General features: G+C 45.5%; 1 protein-coding gene across 3 annotated transcripts; it reads right to left on the reverse strand.

Annotated features, from left to right (window-relative positions):
• Nucleotides 1-1,888: 1,888 nt before the first annotated feature.
• Nucleotides 1,889-12,178, reverse strand: LOC129546381 (uncharacterized). 3 transcript variants are annotated; one of them, XM_055411281.2, is made up of 4 exons: nt 11,938-12,178; nt 9,079-9,117; nt 7,070-7,196; nt 1,889-5,748 (listed from the first exon to the last, which is right to left on the reverse strand). In XM_055411281.2, the coding sequence occupies exons 1-4, from the start codon at nt 11,950-11,952 to the stop codon at nt 4,364-4,366; spliced, it is 1,566 nt and encodes a 521-aa protein (XP_055267256.2). In that variant the 5' UTR covers nt 11,953-12,178; the 3' UTR covers nt 1,889-4,363. The 3 variants fall into 3 exon arrangements, with proteins under 3 accessions (XP_055267256.2, XP_055267255.2, XP_055267261.2); XM_055411280.2 differs by lacking the exon at nt 11,938-12,178 and having other exon boundaries at nt 9,079-10,233; XM_055411286.2 differs by lacking the exons at nt 7,070-7,196; nt 9,079-9,117; nt 11,938-12,178 and adding an exon at nt 5,940-6,995.
• Between the last annotated feature and the right edge of the window lie 3,672 nt (nt 12,179-15,850).

A 15,850-nucleotide genomic window follows, 5' to 3' on the forward strand; every position in this document is an offset into this window, starting at 1 on the left:
TTTATCTTTGCTTTGGCATTTGGTCTTATTTTCCAGGTTTCTCAACAAGGAAGTTTAGGTTATTGACATCATTCTTCTTCTGTAATAAACTAAAGCTATACATTTCCTTTAAAAATTTCCCTTGTAATTAGGATATTGGGCAGTGTATAGTTTAATAAGTCTCTTCCTATTAAGTTTGCAGGGATGGTACCAGAGTGGGGAGAATGCTTATGATTTTTCAGTTCCAAGTATTTACGGATGAAATGGGGAAAATCTGGGTTATCTGAAATACCTTCCACCCTCAGGAAGAGACTGAGCTAAGCTGTTGGTGATTAATGTAGCATTAGCCTCCATGTCTACCAGAATTTGAGGAGGATGACCATGTACAGTCAACTCATATTGAGTACTAAAGGGTATGGCAGATTATTGGGCACTTTCCCTTCCTCAAGTCACCCTGTTTTGATTTGAGACATATTCTTTGTGTCAGTTTTTCTTCATAAGATAGGAAAATCTTTCTCCAGTGTTCATTCTATTTATTTGCAAGTGTCCTTGTCAATAGGCATGGGCTTCCCGGGTGGCTCAGAGGTTAAAGCGTCTGCCTCCAATGCGGGAGACCCGGGTTCGATCCCTGGGTTGGGAAGATCCCCTGGAGAAGGAAATGGTAACCCACTCCAGTACTCTTGCCTGGAGAATCCCATGGACAGAGAAGCCTGGTAGGCTACAGTCCACGGGGTCGCAAAGAGTCGGACACGACTGAGCAACTTCACTTTCACTTTTGTCAATAGGCAGTTGGTTGGGATGTGGGCCTCTGAGCCTCTGCTCATCATCTGCAGGGACACGTGTCTTTGGATCCTGTCTTATAAATATGCTAGTCTGTACTGAAAATCTACAGCTTAAACATTTTTGTTTCACTGATTAAATTGCAGTCAATTTTTCTGATACTTCAGGTCTGGATTTTAGGAGCCTTAGACTTCGTTTCCTGACCTTTCGATGATCCTCAGGGTTTTTGTGGAAAGAGAACGCCCTGTTGATGCCTTCCTGATCAGTTTCCAATCAGCTTTTGTCACCTTATCACATAAGCTTAGCATCTTATGTTCCAACCAACATGTATACAAGTTATGTAAGTTAGATGACCTTAGTTAGATGTACCCTAAAGAATTCTAAATTTTTAAATAACTACTTGCTGGTCTTACTTGGGTTGAAGAGAATCTTTAGTGATGTTTTAATTCAGCTCAGGTCCAAGGTTTAAATTCTACAATTTTCTGCATGTGACCACAGCTGGGGTCAATCTTCAGAGGTAACTGGCATTTGGAGTTTTAAGAGGATTGTTGGGGAAAGGTAGTGAATCTGTGTGTGCATGCTAAGTTGCTTCAGTAGTGTCTGACCTTATGGAATGTAGCCCACCAGGCTCCTCTGTCCATGGGAATTCCCCAGGCAAGAATACTGGAGCTGGTTGCCATGCCCCCTCTAGGGGATCTTCCCGACCCAGGGATCAAACCCATGTCTCTTATAAAAGTCTCCTGCATTGCCAGGCGGGTTCTTTACCACTAGCGCCACCTCAGAAACTTAGTTCCCCTGTTGAGTTTATGATTAACCTCCCTATCCAAAAATCTATTCCTTTTCTTTTCTCCTCTTAACCTAAATCCTGTGCTAAACTCAACATTAATAATACCTGAATATTACAAAAAGTTATTTACAATGATTATGTAGTTACTCAATGAAATTGGGAAAAATATATAGTTCTAGAGAAACTTATCTGTTATAGGGGAAATAAAAAGTTAAACTTAAGATCTCAGTGGCTACAGTTTATTACAGTGAAAAGGATACAGATGAAGCGTAGCAAAGGAAGATAGCATAATGTGACAGACTTCAAGAGGAACCATGCTGGCAGGTTCCAGTTGCCCCTTGCTTAAGTCTTAGTGTCTCAGTTTCTGGCTTGTGCACCTCTGGAAATGTTACCTGGTTTGGTAACAACCTCATATTCACAGCTTGAAATTGCCACAGTTTGGAGTATTTGTACCAGGGAAATTGGCAAACACTACAACCAGGGGTCAATTTGCTGTTTTATAAATTTTTGAGACTTTAGAAAGTAGTGCAGAATGAGTTAATAATGAGGACTATATATGGGGAATACCACAAACATTCATTCCACTGAAGAAAAGTCAAGTTCTAACACATTTCTTTTATTGTCTTGTTAGTTATTCATAAAAAAGGAAATATCAGCCAAAATTCACTACCAGATGGTAAATAACTATTATAAATATTTTATCAAAGACATGCACTTGGCAAGTGAACACATTAAAAATGTTCAACCAGATAGACCATCAGGCAATAGTGAGGTAACTATACACTTTGAAAATAGGTAATACTTAATATGCTAACCATACCAAACAAGTACAGGTGAGGGATATAGGGAAGTTGGAATGCTCCCAATACTGTTGATGGGAATGCAAAAGGGTAGTCATTCACTTTAGAATATGAAACCATATATTCATTTATGAAAATTTATGTACATGTTCACAGTAAACTTTCTATGATAGCCAAGCTGGAAACAAAGCGCAAAATCCCATTCATCCATTAACAGATAAATAGATAAACAGTCAACAGGTAGTATATCCAAACAGTGTATTTTTCAGGAATTAAAAGAATTAACTATCAGGGAATTCCCCAGTGGTCTCTGTGCTTTCACCACCGAGGGCCTGGGTTCAATCCCTGCTTGGGGAACTAAGATCCCAAAACCTTGTGGCATGGCAAAAACAAACAAAAACACAACCATTCATATCTGCAATATGGATAATTCTCAAGATAATTATGTATGAAAGAAAATGGCAAATACAAAAGTAAACACATTAACATTCCAATGACATTAGAAAACTAATAGAATGTGAAATAAAGTAAATTGAATCTCAGTTGCCTGGGAGCCCAGGGAGATTTCAGAAGGCAGATGTGGGAATAATGGATGTTTGTTATTATGGTGGTTCTGTGATTTTACACATAGTAAAAGTTACCAAGCTATACATTTTAAGTATATTTAGTCCACTGCATACCAACTATACAGCTCAACTAAGTTTAAATAAAAATTGGCTTCACATAAAAATCTGAATCTCCTTTTTAGAAAAGTAGAACTCTGGAAACCAACACATTAACTACATCACCTCTCCATGGGTGATGCAAGGGATTGGGTCCCAGCAGCAATGAAGACAGATGAGCAGTGGAAGGTGTTTCCACTTGAGTTCTCTAGGAACTCTGCCTGGGTCCTTAAAAAAATCACATGCCTGGACTACAGGATTTCCACTCTCCCTCTTTTTTTCCTCCACAACTGTGCAGAAATGGCCTTGAGATAAACAATCTGCAGATGCTATGAGGATCCTAAAACCTTTACATTATTCAGTCTGACTGACTGGAGGCTCAGGAGGAAGTAGCTCTGTAGATCTGGAGAATTTCTTTAAAAAACCTCCTAAACAACCAGTCACATTTGTGGATGAAACTTTAGAAAAGGCCCATTCCTTCTCCTTTGCTAGTCTCTCAGGAACTATTAATTCCCTGAGTGTCTTCTATACCAAGTATGGTTCCCGCTCAACGTCTGTAATCTAACACTCAGCAACACCAGCCTGCCATGTTGTGGACATTATGGTACGTGGCTCTGTTCCAACTGGACCTTGAGAACTTCTCTTGAACAGTACTGGGTGGATGATGTGACATCCCATGTGAAAAGAGAACATTCATGGTGTTCCAAAAATCACTGGTGGTTCTCATGGCCGCCCTCATCTCAGGGTGACCTCTGAAACCAAAAATTATGACATTTAGGTCACAACAAAGCCCTGCCATCTATCCAAGGAGGCCTTGGACAACAATGCAAATTACACCAAAACTGCAATGAAAACTACTCTCTGCCATGATACTATCCTCACTGAGGAATACAGAGTTCCCAAACATGTGACACACAGCTGACAAAACCCATTTTGAGCATGACATGAAACAATGCCACTGCAGAGGGTAAACAAGCCACCAGCAGAACGCAGACTGGGTCACCGTGGTCAAAGCTGGTTAAGCCGATGTTCTAGTCAGTCAGACAGAATAACATCCAAGTGCTCTGGCTACTCAAGCTTTCCTCCATAGAATGCATGAGCACGAAAGTCTACCAGTCCTGATCACACTGAGGCAGAGAGGTGAGGGATAATCCTGGTCACCTCACACTGAGGTGACCACCAGCTGAAGTCTGGGAAGGGCCATAGGCAGATTAGAAAGTACAGCATAGCTCCTTAAAAGCTTCCAATGAACTGGGTACCCACACGTAATCTCCACACTAGGGCTGTGCAGATGGGTGGCATTCAACTTCCAGCTGATGAATCCCTCACAGAGCCAGTTCAGTAAGATGTATTAGCTAAGGAGACAGTTCATTATTTGCTTCTCTGCTCATCTCATTTGAAGGTCTTTGTCCACTGTGAACTTTCTGGTGACGAAGAAGGTTAGACCTTCGGCTGAAAGCTTTCTTACACTCACTGCACTCATAGGGTCTATCTGGGCTGTGATGTTTCTGGTGTTCAATCAGAGTAGACCTTTGACTAAAGACTTTTCCACATTTGCTGCACTCGAGAGGCCCTGCTCTGGTGTGAATTTTTCGGTGTTGAGTAAGCTGGGTGGTTTGGCTAAAGAATTCTCTGCATTCAGTGCACTCGTATGGTCTTTCTCCAGTATGAATTCTCTGGTGTTGAGTGAGGCCAAAGCTTTGGCTAAAAAGTTTTCCGCATTCAGTGCACTTATAAGGCCTTGCTCCAGTGTGAACTCTCTGGTGCTTGATGAGAGTTGAGCTTTGGCTAAAAACTTTTCCACATTCACTACATTCATATGGCCTTTCCCCAGTGTGGATTCGCTGATGTTTAATGAGGCTGGGACTTTGGTTAAAAAATTTCCCACATTCACTGCACTCATAAGGTCTTGTGCCTGTGTGAACCCGCCTGTGTTTAATTAGATTGGAGTTGGATGTGAAGAATTTTCCACATTCATTGCATTTATAAGGCCGTGATCCAGTGTGAATTCTCTGATGTTCACTAAGGCTGGAGCTTTGACTAAAGAATTTCCCACATTCACTACACTCATAAGGCTTTTCTCCAGTGTGAATTCGCTGGTGCCGAACAAGTGTGGGTTTGTTGCTAAAAGCTTTCCCACATTCCCTGCACTCATAAGGCCTTTCTCCAGTGTGGACTCTCCGGTGCTGAACAAGTATGTGTTTATAGCTGAAGGTTTTCCCACATTCACTGCACTCATAAGGCCTCTCTCCAGTGTGGACTCTCTGGTGCTGAGCAAGCCTGTACTTGCGGCAGAAGGTTTTCCCGCATTCACTGCACTTATAGTGCCTCAGTCCATTGTGAGAGGCCTCCACACACTCGGTGTCCTCTTGTGGAGTGACCTGGTGCTGGAGAAGGTCAGAGCTACCAGGGAAACCCTTCCCAGGCTCCTGGCATGGGAAAGACTTCTTAGTTGTATAAACAGTACGACTCTTCATAAAGGCCTTACCCATGTCTCTTCTAAAGAGTTTCTTTCCATTGTGCTGCTGAAATTTCACACCTGCCCTACACAGTGTCCGGACAGGGTTTATTCCCAGGTCCTCAGCTAGAGGCAGACCACCTTCTACATCCAGGTTACCCATCTCCCAGGGGTAGGCCTTCTGGATGGACAGGTCTGTCTTTGAAGTAGTTATCTGTGGCACTTCTACAGAAGCATTCTGCTTAGAAGTTTTCACCTTCATCTCTGCTCTCTGCCAACAACCTGAAAGCAAAGAAATGTGGGTGAATTTCATGTAGATCTTGGTAGAAGGGGGAGCCCCATCACAATACATGTCTGACATAGAAAGAATAAATCCATGGTATTATTTTCAGGACAAGGGAGGTGGGAGCAGGTTAGGAAAGGGCTGCTGTGTGGACAGGGCCTCTACACATCACAAAACAGGGACGACTCACCAGGCAAAAGACACAAGGATGGGGTGCAGAACACGGGGAGCCAGGGGTCCACAACTCACTCCTCCGGGAACGGTTTTCACCAGGGCCTTGGCTGCTGGGGACACATGTGTGCTGTGTGCAAAGCTGTATCCAGACCCAGGAAAATCCAATTGTCACTGAGTAGCTGGTGTTCAAGGACCATTTTGAGGATAAGTGCAGGCCTCATGACACATTAGGTGTAGGCCAATATTGAAAAGCAGAGAGGTGAGGATGGAGAGGACCACTGAGGAGTGGAAGGCAGAGAGGTGAGGGATAATCCTGGGCACAAAGTCAGAGTAGGTATGACGGAAAGAGCAAAGTGTCAGGAATGGGGAGGAGAGAGAGTAACGAGGTTCACAGTCATTGGCCTTGGCACCAAAATAGTGCTGGGCACAGGACACGTTCCTGGTATGGTCTGAATCCAGCCATGACATCAATTCCTCCCCCTGATGCCAATCACCAAGGCCAGGCCCACTCTGAGCCCCTCTTGCTGTGCCTGGAGTTATGTCCACTCTGTCCTGTACCCAGGGTTCTCCTCCCAGCTCCAGCGGGACAACATGGGACCTAGAAGATGCAAGTCCTAAGGGAAAGACAGGACAGATGAGTGGTCAGTACTGGCCCACGGGGGCATTCAATTCCAAAATAATCTCAGGAAACAGACACTATCACGTAAAAAATCTTTGAGGGGGAGGTATCCTAGAAATAGCCAGCTGAACCCCAGAAATAGTGACTATGTTGGATCCCAACAATTGCTGGTACAGTGAGGGCCAAGGAAATGTCAGCTGGAAGGGGGAAGAGCCTCGAGCACAAATGTGCAGGGGTCTACAGAGTCATCTCAGCAGGGAGTGGCTGAGAACCCACAGAACTCATTCCAAGTCTTTTGGCTCAGAAAACTTCCAGTAAGAAAACTTCAGAGCCGCTGGCACTGGGGCTACCTGTGAAAGGAGTTGGTCCACACACTCACTCAGTCTTGGCACCCACAGCACAGAGGACAGGGAAGCAGTAAGAGAGAGGTGTCTACTGTCCAGCTGTGAGATGAATCAAATTGCCTTGGAGAAAAGCGGAAAGTCAGAGACCTGCCCAGGATGCTGGGACAGGGGCAAGGGCCTTACCCAAGGACGCAACCAGTGCAAAGGTCTCCAGCATGACATAGCTGTATAGGCATCTCTGGGTCTCATCAAGGATCCTCCATTCCTCCTGGGAAAAGTACACAGCCACATCCTCAAAGGTCACAGAGCCCTGTGATGATGGGAACAGAGTGTGCATAAGCAGCCTGTCTCCCCAGGACCCCATAAGTACCCCCAACCTAGTCCAAACTCACTCCGGGGTCATCCTCCTCCTCAGCGACCCAACTTAAGAGGGCAGTGGTACCCAAAACTCTTTATGTTTTCTTGAGCACTAGCTCCAACCCCAGTAACAACACACACGTCTGCAGACAGATGCCTTCTATGCTGTGGGCCTGGGATGTAGGGCCTACTTCCCCTCCTGCAAGACAACAGCCTGACAGTTCCCAGGGAGATGCACCCCAGATGCCAGCAACTTGGGCTCATCCTCCTCTCTTAACCTCCTGGAATGAGGGCACTGGGACTATTTGTTCACACACCTTCCCCACATCTGTGTCACCCACTGGACCACCTCATACATCTGACCCCCATCACTAGCACCTGGACCACAAAATTGTCATGTTTCCTGTCTCTTCATATACTTTTCTGCACATGACACCTGAAAATCCTTTCAACGCAACAGAATCCCACCAAACCCCAACTCTCCACTGGCAGTTCGCCAGCCCTGTTCTGAAGGCTTCCCCACCAGGCCTTGGTCCTAGTTCCAACCTCAGTCACAACATGCAGACCTAAAAACCCCTGTCAGGGTCCACTTGTATACTGCACATTATGTCTCCTTACCAATTCCAATCTTTGTCCATATAACAGCCATTCAAAATCATACCTACTTGACACACCTTACAGAAATTCACGTGACATTCTGTCACAAACTCCCCAAGTTCCACCACAAAAGCCTGGTAACTGCACAGAAAGAGAAGGAAGCACCAGTCTGACTTTGCTATAACTTCATCTACAGTTCTGCTTTCCCTCTGCATCAATTTCAAAGCCACTCTCCCATGAAAACCTGGGCCACCTGCTGACCCACCATACACACACGTTCCCGCTGACCACCTTCCCATCAGCCCCCTCTGTTCCCCTGTCCCATAATTGCATCCTGAAGCCTCACTGGCCCTACTAAAGCTGCATGTTCAGCCACCCACTTGTCTCCTATACTTGAGAGTCACTGGAACATCATCTGAGATTCATCAGGATCAAAACCCAAATCCTAATATTCTCAGTGAAAACGACTGCTACCACTGACGTCCCTGGATCAGTTAATGCAACTTCCACCCTTCCAGATGCAAAGGGAATAAACTCTGGTGTTATGTATGACCCCTCCATTTTAGAAAATCTGGTCAGCCCTACTTGTAAAAATCCTGAAGCCAGGTATTTCTCCTACCTCCATATCCACCCCTCTGTCCAGTCACAACCAATGCTCATCTGGATGACTACAATAGCCTCCTTGATTATCTCCTTGTCTTTCCCTCCCCTAGTCTGTTCTGCACTCTCCACTGAAGAGGGAGCCTCTTAAAACCTAAGTAAGATCACTCTTCTTCTCTATTCCAAATACTCCATGGCTGCTGGAGAATCCCAGGGACAGGGGAGCCTGGTGGGCTTCCGTCTATGGGGTCACACAGAGTCGGACACGACTGAAGTGACTTAGCAGCAGCAGTAGCAGCCATCACTCTGAACAGACTTCTGAGATCACAGCTTCTCAGCAGAGTATCTTTCTAGGCCTTACTCTGGCTTTCTTGCTCTCTGTCCTCACCAGACATTAACAGAGACTTACAAGCTCTAAAACACACCCATCTCAGTTGCATCCTCAAGTATTTGTGTGGATTTCCCCCAGTACCTAAGATAAGCTTTCACATTTAGGCCATTGGCTGCCAAAAATGTGAATCTCCCCATGGAACCTCTGGCTTGGACTTGGAAACCTGGGCTGAGGGTTTCTCTAGGGTCTCTAGACACCAAGTCCAGAAAGAGTAGCAGCAAAGACGTCCAGGACACCAGACACTCACCAGTGACGGGTCCATAAGTGGTTCTTCTGAATGTGGAACCTGTGGCAAGAGAAGGGCCATGTAACTTTAATACTCATCAGCAACAAACAAAAGATTGAGTGAACCATTTAATATTTCAGGCAGACACATAAGGGAAAACTAATGCCATGTAAAAGAGGGCAGAAAATGTTATGCAGTTGTGCTATAAATTCATGTGGATAACTTGAGAAAAGGTTTTTCAACAGTGGTATAAACAAGTGCAAAGCCTCCCTATCAGAGTCATGTCTGGTATGTCTGAGTAGCATCCTCAAGACTAGTATGATTGCAACTCAATGATCCAGAAGAATAAGGGATTGTATTGGTGAGGCAATGCTTGTGGCAGGTCACAACTGAGCCACAAATATCAAAATTTACTCCATTTTATGTTAGGTCTGTTTCTGACACTCCCATTTGAGTCCCCTTTTCTTTTTTACCCCTGCCAATAATACATTTTTCTCTTCCTATCGCTTGTGGTTGGCTCTACCAGGTGACCAGGAGTTCTTATATGTCCTTTTCAAATTTTTTTCTGGTTATATTAAAAGTTACTGTTGTATATAAAATTCCAGTTTACATAATCCAGATTAAATTCTGGTTTGAAATTATTATAACATTATATAGTACAATTCAAGAACATGTACTTTTTCTATTTATCCATATTCTTTGATGTTAAAACTTTTCCACAAATATTGACAGATTATCTGTAATTTCTTACATGCTCTTCTCTCCTGTAGTAGAGAACGGAACCACCATGTACTGACTATGCATGCAAAATGAATCTCTGATAAAGGGGTTGTTCCTTAAACTAGCGTAAAAGTGCTTTGCCTCCAGCATCTGGGGATAACTGGACTTCATTTTGGACTCTTTAAACTTAAAAGAAAGGATATAAGTGATAGGACCTGACCTCTTGTCATCCTCATTATAGAAACATGGAAATATCTTCTTCAGTTCTTAACGTCCTGTTATGGTTTCAAAGCATTTTAACTTTTTATCCTTATAATGATAATGATAATATAATGATATTATGTTATATATATGTTATATATTATATATAATGATATATCCTTATAATGATAAGGCCAAAGCCCACTTAAAATAGGTATTTAATAAAATATCTCAATAATTTTCCCTTACAAGATCACCAAAGGAAAATTATTTAACAGTGAAATAAATATTACTGGAAAAGCACAATCTCTTAAAATACTAAAACAGTCTATTTGTGTGTGCAGACTGTAAAACAAGTTTATATAAGGTATAAGTGTATATCAAAATATAACTATGACACAGTTTAATAATTTCATTCAAAGAACTAAGTTAAAATTAGTAGTATGAAGGAAAACAAATTCAGCGAGTGGAAATGTTAATTTAAATACAATAAAAATATTAACATAGAAACTAAACAGATGTGTGCTTAATGTATCTTCCCAGAACACATGGCAAGTGTGGTTACAGTACCACTGTTTTAGACATATCGGACTAAAATAAACACCACCACCACCAACAAAAACAGAGAAAAGCCTTCAACAGAAGAATTTATAAAGACATTTACTCATATATTCATATCTATAAAAAACTACACAAAAAGGAAAATAACTGGCTACTCTGCATGAGGGAGGGTATCCAACTCAATGGACATGAATTTGGGCAAACTCCAGGAGATAATGAAGGACAGGAAGCCTGCATGCTGCTGTCCACAGGGTCCCAAAGAGTCGGAAACTACTTAGCAACTGAAAAACAACCTAGCATGAGAAACATGGGTAAAGTTGCATCATATTGTGCAAATGAAGAAAAAGACATCGTAATACTTATATGATTCCATTCACTAAGTTTTAAAACGAAGGAGCGAAACTAAACTACAGCCGTCGCATATTTCCTACATAGTTGGCAAAACTGTCAAGAAACTATCAGTCGTGTCCGTCTCTTTGCGACCCCATGGACTGTAGCCTACCACGTTCCTCCGTCCATGGGATTTTCCAGGCAAGGGTACTGGAGTGGGTTGCCATTTCCTTCTCCAGAGAATCTTCCCAACCCAGGGAATCGAATCCGGGTCTGCAGCATTGTAGGCAGATGGTTGGGAAGATCCCCTGGGGAAGGGAAACGCTACCCACTCCAGTACTCTGGCCTGGAGAATTCCATGGACTGCATAGTCGCAGAGTCGGACATGACTGAGCGCCTTTCACTTTCATTTTACCGTCTGAGCCACCAGGAAAGCCTTGTATTATTCCATTCACTAAGTTTTAAAACGAAGGAGCGAAACTAAACTACCGCCGTCGCATATTTCCCACATAGTTGGCAAAACTATCAAGAAAAGCAAGGAAACCCTCACTTTAAATAACAGACAATACCTTAACTTTGGGGGATGGGTGTGTTTTGTGCTTCCCTGGTGGCTCAAATGGTAAAGAATCCGCCTGCAATGTGGGAGACCGGGGTTTGATCCCTGGGTTGAGAAGGCCCCCTGCGGGAGGGCGCGGCAACCCATTCCAGTATTCTTGCCTGGAGAATCCCTATGGACAGATGAGCCTGGCGGGCTACAGTCCATGGGGTCGCAAGGGCACGACTGAAGCGACTAAGCAATAGGCGGCTTCCTGGGGTCCTGTTGATAACGCATATTTTTCTCTCAGGCAGTAAAAGGATACTAATTTTAGATCTGCTTATTCAACTGCACGAGTAAGTTCTCTGTGATTTTTTTTCCCCCCACGCAGGTCATATTTTAAAATCGGAAAGTCAAGGTTGGGGGGCACCAATAAATATACATATAAGACATTAGTAAGAAGACACTAATAAGAACAAAGATAACTCAGGATGAAAAGAATCGGGGGAGGGTCCGGAGGACGCAGGATTCACCTGAGTCGGAACCATCAATGTGGCTGCCGCCAAAGAAGTCCGTTGGTGAATGCGGGGTCGGGCTCTGCAGACCCCGTCGCGACCCCGAGACAGAGTCAGGTCGGATGGAGCCCACGCCGAGCCTGAGACTCGCCTCGGAATAGCAGGCACAGCGGCCTTCCAGCTCCCAGGTCTCAGGCCGGCTCACCGTTAGGAGGCACCCCAACCGTGAACTGATCCGAGTTTACAATATGTCGCGGGGGACCCACACAGGAAGGTCCACCCAGAGACCGTTCTCTAGAACGGAAGTGTCTCTCTCCTGAGTCTTCATTGGTCCATTGTTCCTGCGCCTGGCGCGGAGCCTTTAGGGTAATGTAGTTCATAGCGCTCCCGTGGCCGACAAGATGTTCAGTTCAGTCGCTCAGTTGTGTCCGACTCTCCGCGACCCCATGAATCACAGCACGCCAGGCCTCCCTGTCCATCACCAACTCCCGGAGTTCACTCAAACTCATGTCCACAGAGTCGGTGATGCCATCCAGCCATCTCATTCTCTGTCGTCCCCTTCTCCTCCCGCCCCCAACCTTTCCTAGCATCAGTCTTTTCCAGTGAGTCAACTCGTCGCATGAGGTGGCCAAAGTATTGGAGTTTCAGCTTTAGCATCAGTCCCTCCAATGAATACCCAGGATTGATCTCCTTTAGAATGGACTGGTTGGATCTCCTTGCAGTCCAAGGGACTCTCAAGAGTCTTCTCCAGCACCACAGTTCAAAAGCATCAATTCTTCGGCGATCAGCTTTCTTCACAGTCCAGCTCTCACATCCATACATGACCACGGGAAAAACCATAGCCTTGACAAGACGGACCTTTGTTGGCAAAGTAGTCTCTGCTTTTTAATATGCTCTCTAGGTTGGTCATAACTTTCCTTCCAAGGAGTAAGCGTCTTTTAATTTCATGGCTGCAATCAGCATCTGCAGTGATTTTGGAGCCCCTAAAAAATAGTCTGACACTGTTTCCACTGTTTTTCCATCTATTTCCCATGAAGTGATGGGACCAGATGCCATGATCTTTGTTTTCTGAATGTTGAGCTTCAAGCCAACCTTTTCACTCTCTTCTTTCACTTTCATCAAGAGGCTTTTGAGTTCCTCTTCACTTTCTGCCATAAGGGTGGTGTCATCTGCATATCTGAGGTTATTGATGTTTCTCCCGGCAATCTTGATTCCGGCTTGTGCTTCTTCCAGCCCAGCATTCCTCATGATGTACTCTGCATATAAGTTATACAACCTTGACGGTCTCCTTTTCCTATTTGGAACCAGTCTGTTGTTCCATGTACAGTTCTGACTGTTGCTTCCTGACCTGCATACAGGTTTCTCAAGAGGCAGGTCAGGTGGTCTGGTATTCCCATCTCTTTCAGAATGTTCCACAGTTTATTGTGCTCCACACAGTCAAAGGCTTTGGCATAGTCAATGAAGCAGAAATAGATGTTTTTCTGGAACTCTCTTGCTTTCTCCATGATCCAGCGGATGTTGGCAATTTGATCTCTGGTTCCTCTGCCTTTTCTAGAGGCCTAGGGGGCTACAATTCTTTTTTACAGACAAGAGGCAGGCAAAGGACATGGAGTTAGGCAGAGGAGTCTGTTTCAGGAAAGCCCCAGAGGGTCCAGCTCCATTTCAAGTCTACCGGTATCTGAAAAGCGACAACATAGCTGATTATAGGAGTGCACACAGAGTGTCATTATAATATGCTGTTGTCTCTTTGGATTTGTAGATTTGAGACCCTCCTTCTGTTTCACATTCTGAAATGAGAGGTCCCTAAACTCCGGGAGTTGGTGATGGACAGGGAGGCCTGGCTTGCTGTGATTGATGGGGTCGCAAAGAGTCGGACACGACTGAGCGACTGAACTGAAACTTTCTGTGAATTTCCCAAACGGCTCTCCAGAAATCAGGGTGCATCCCTTGTAAAAGCAAGCGAAGCCCCGCCCCATCGTTAGAGCCTGAGAACTTGGTTTCCCTCAGCTCACGTAAAAAAAAGGAAGTGAGTTCTGCTCTGACCAGAGGCAAGTGTGGTGGCAGCGGAAACTACATCACCCAGAAGTCTGTACGGTTCGAGGCGGCTCTGACTGAGCCAGTGAAAGCTTAGGAGAGGCACGCGTACGTTCGTGCGCATTGCGCTGGGGCGGGACTTTCGGCGTTTTCTCTCGTAGTCTTTGCGAGGCTGTTCGGCTGTTCACCAGCTACGGGCCTTACCTTGCACCGCTGAGCAGTGAGGTGACCTAGCGGAAAAGCGGGAGGAGACAAGTTGTCCCCGCTATCCGGAATCGGCTCTGAGGCCCTTTGAGCCCGTAGTTGTCGGCGGTGTCCTCCTTCCCGCCCCACTCGCCCCATCTCCCGGCCCAGTTCTTCCCACCGGCCAGTGACCGAGGTCGCCTGAGGTGGGTGCTGCGTCTCCCGGGCCCCCACCTGGCCCGACTCCGAGTCCCAGATCCGGACGGAAGGGTGCCCGTTCAGGTCCCTGCCGGTCAGCCCCAGAGTCCAGAACTGAGGGCGGCCTTGTGAGGGGTCGCCCTTCAGCTAGTGGGCTGGGGTGAGGGAGAGAGTTCCTTCGGGGGCGACGGTGCAGGGCTTGCAGGTCCTCCCCTAGTCGGCAGCCTTGGGGAAACTTGGGTTCACTTTTTTCTGGGACAGAAGGAAACGGGGTGCCTCACCTGAAATGGCAACCCGAGCAGATGCGAGCCATGGAAGGTTGTTGAGTAGGAGGTGGGACTGGGAGAACCGTGTCTAGAGTTAGAAGTTGGGAGAAAAGAATGCGAATGGAGGCAGGAAGAGTGGGAGGTGCTGTAGACCCCAGGAGAATTTTGGGAGAGGCTGGGCCAGGGAGGTAGCGGGACATTGGAGATGGGATAAGACTCTGGGTAGGTTTCGTCAGTAGAGTCTACAGGACTTTCTGATGCTCCATGTGTGGCTAGGAGGATGTGGACTGGCCCAGCATGGCGTGGGAATCAGATTGAGGAGGGGGGTCATAAGCTTGTTGCCTGAGATGGGCCCTGTGGTGAGGGAGAGGGAGGCTTAGAGTAGGAGGGCAGGACGTGAAGGCTGGGTGCCAGCATCCCTGATGCTCCTTCCAGGAGAGCGTACCTGTCTGAGGAGGGATTCTGACCTCTGTCTTCAAGATAAAGAGCTTCGCTTCTGTGGAGCCTGCTGTGGGTGCTGGAGTGCATTCTCCAGTGGCAGGCTCTGCCGACCCTCACTGCCTCCCCGATGGAAGGAGGGAAAGATCAACCAGGCTGGTGTGGCCAGTGGGTCCTACACCCACCTCACCCCTCAGGGCAGGAGGGATGAGCCTCTGCTTCAGTCAAGGGCTCCCAGCAAGCTCCCTTTTGAGGATTATTTACTAAGTAGGCCTGCTTGCTGAATGGACTAGTAGCTGACCTGCCTGCTCAGCCCCTCCCAATGACTCATTAACTTAAGAATGTATGAAAATTAACCAAGAATTAATCAATATTCCTCTAAATACACAGGCAATTAGAAATGAGCCTGTTCACTTAGTAAAAACTTTGTGAACACTTTGTAATTGGCTTGTCATTGCTTTACCTCTATATATTTGCTTACAAGGTAAAGTTTTATGTATGTCATCTTCTGAGAGCCTGAAAAAATGTAAAGACCCCAAATTTCAAAACTATACCACTTCGATTGCCTGAAAATACATATAAAACTATTGTTCCTATGGACAGTCATAGCTGATACTTGGTATGTTCTCCTTCTGTTAGATACCAATATGAGTCTTCTGAGGTTGGAATAATTCTTATCTTCAGTAGAATTTTCTTTTGTCTGAAGTTCAGGGAGGCTCAGTCCTTCTCCAGGGCCACCTAGTAAGAGGCAGTACTGTTTTCTGGCATGCTCGGTCGTGTCCAACTCTTTGCGACCCCATGGACTATATATA

This window comes from Moschus berezovskii, chromosome 22 (assembly GCF_049115385.1).
Source record: "Moschus berezovskii isolate FMDL1 chromosome 22, NW_MosBer_1.0, whole genome shotgun sequence".
NCBI classification, from domain to species: domain Eukaryota; kingdom Metazoa; phylum Chordata; class Mammalia; order Artiodactyla; family Moschidae; genus Moschus; species Moschus berezovskii.

Bases quoted from the DNA above. Each gene is read 5' to 3' on its own strand.
- LOC129546381 (XM_055411280.2), bottom strand. From the start codon at position 9,138: ATGGCCCTTCTCTTGCCACAGGTTCCACATTCAGAAGAACCACTTATG. The intron at 7,197-9,078 runs GTGAGTGTCTGG...CCATCATCACAG, and splicing joins CACTTATGGACCCGTCACTG to GGCTCTGTGACCTTTGAGGA. The intron at 5,749-7,069 runs GTAAGGCCCTTG...CTTTGCTTTCAG, and splicing joins TGCACTGGTTGCGTCCTTGG to GTTGTTGGCAGAGAGCAGAG.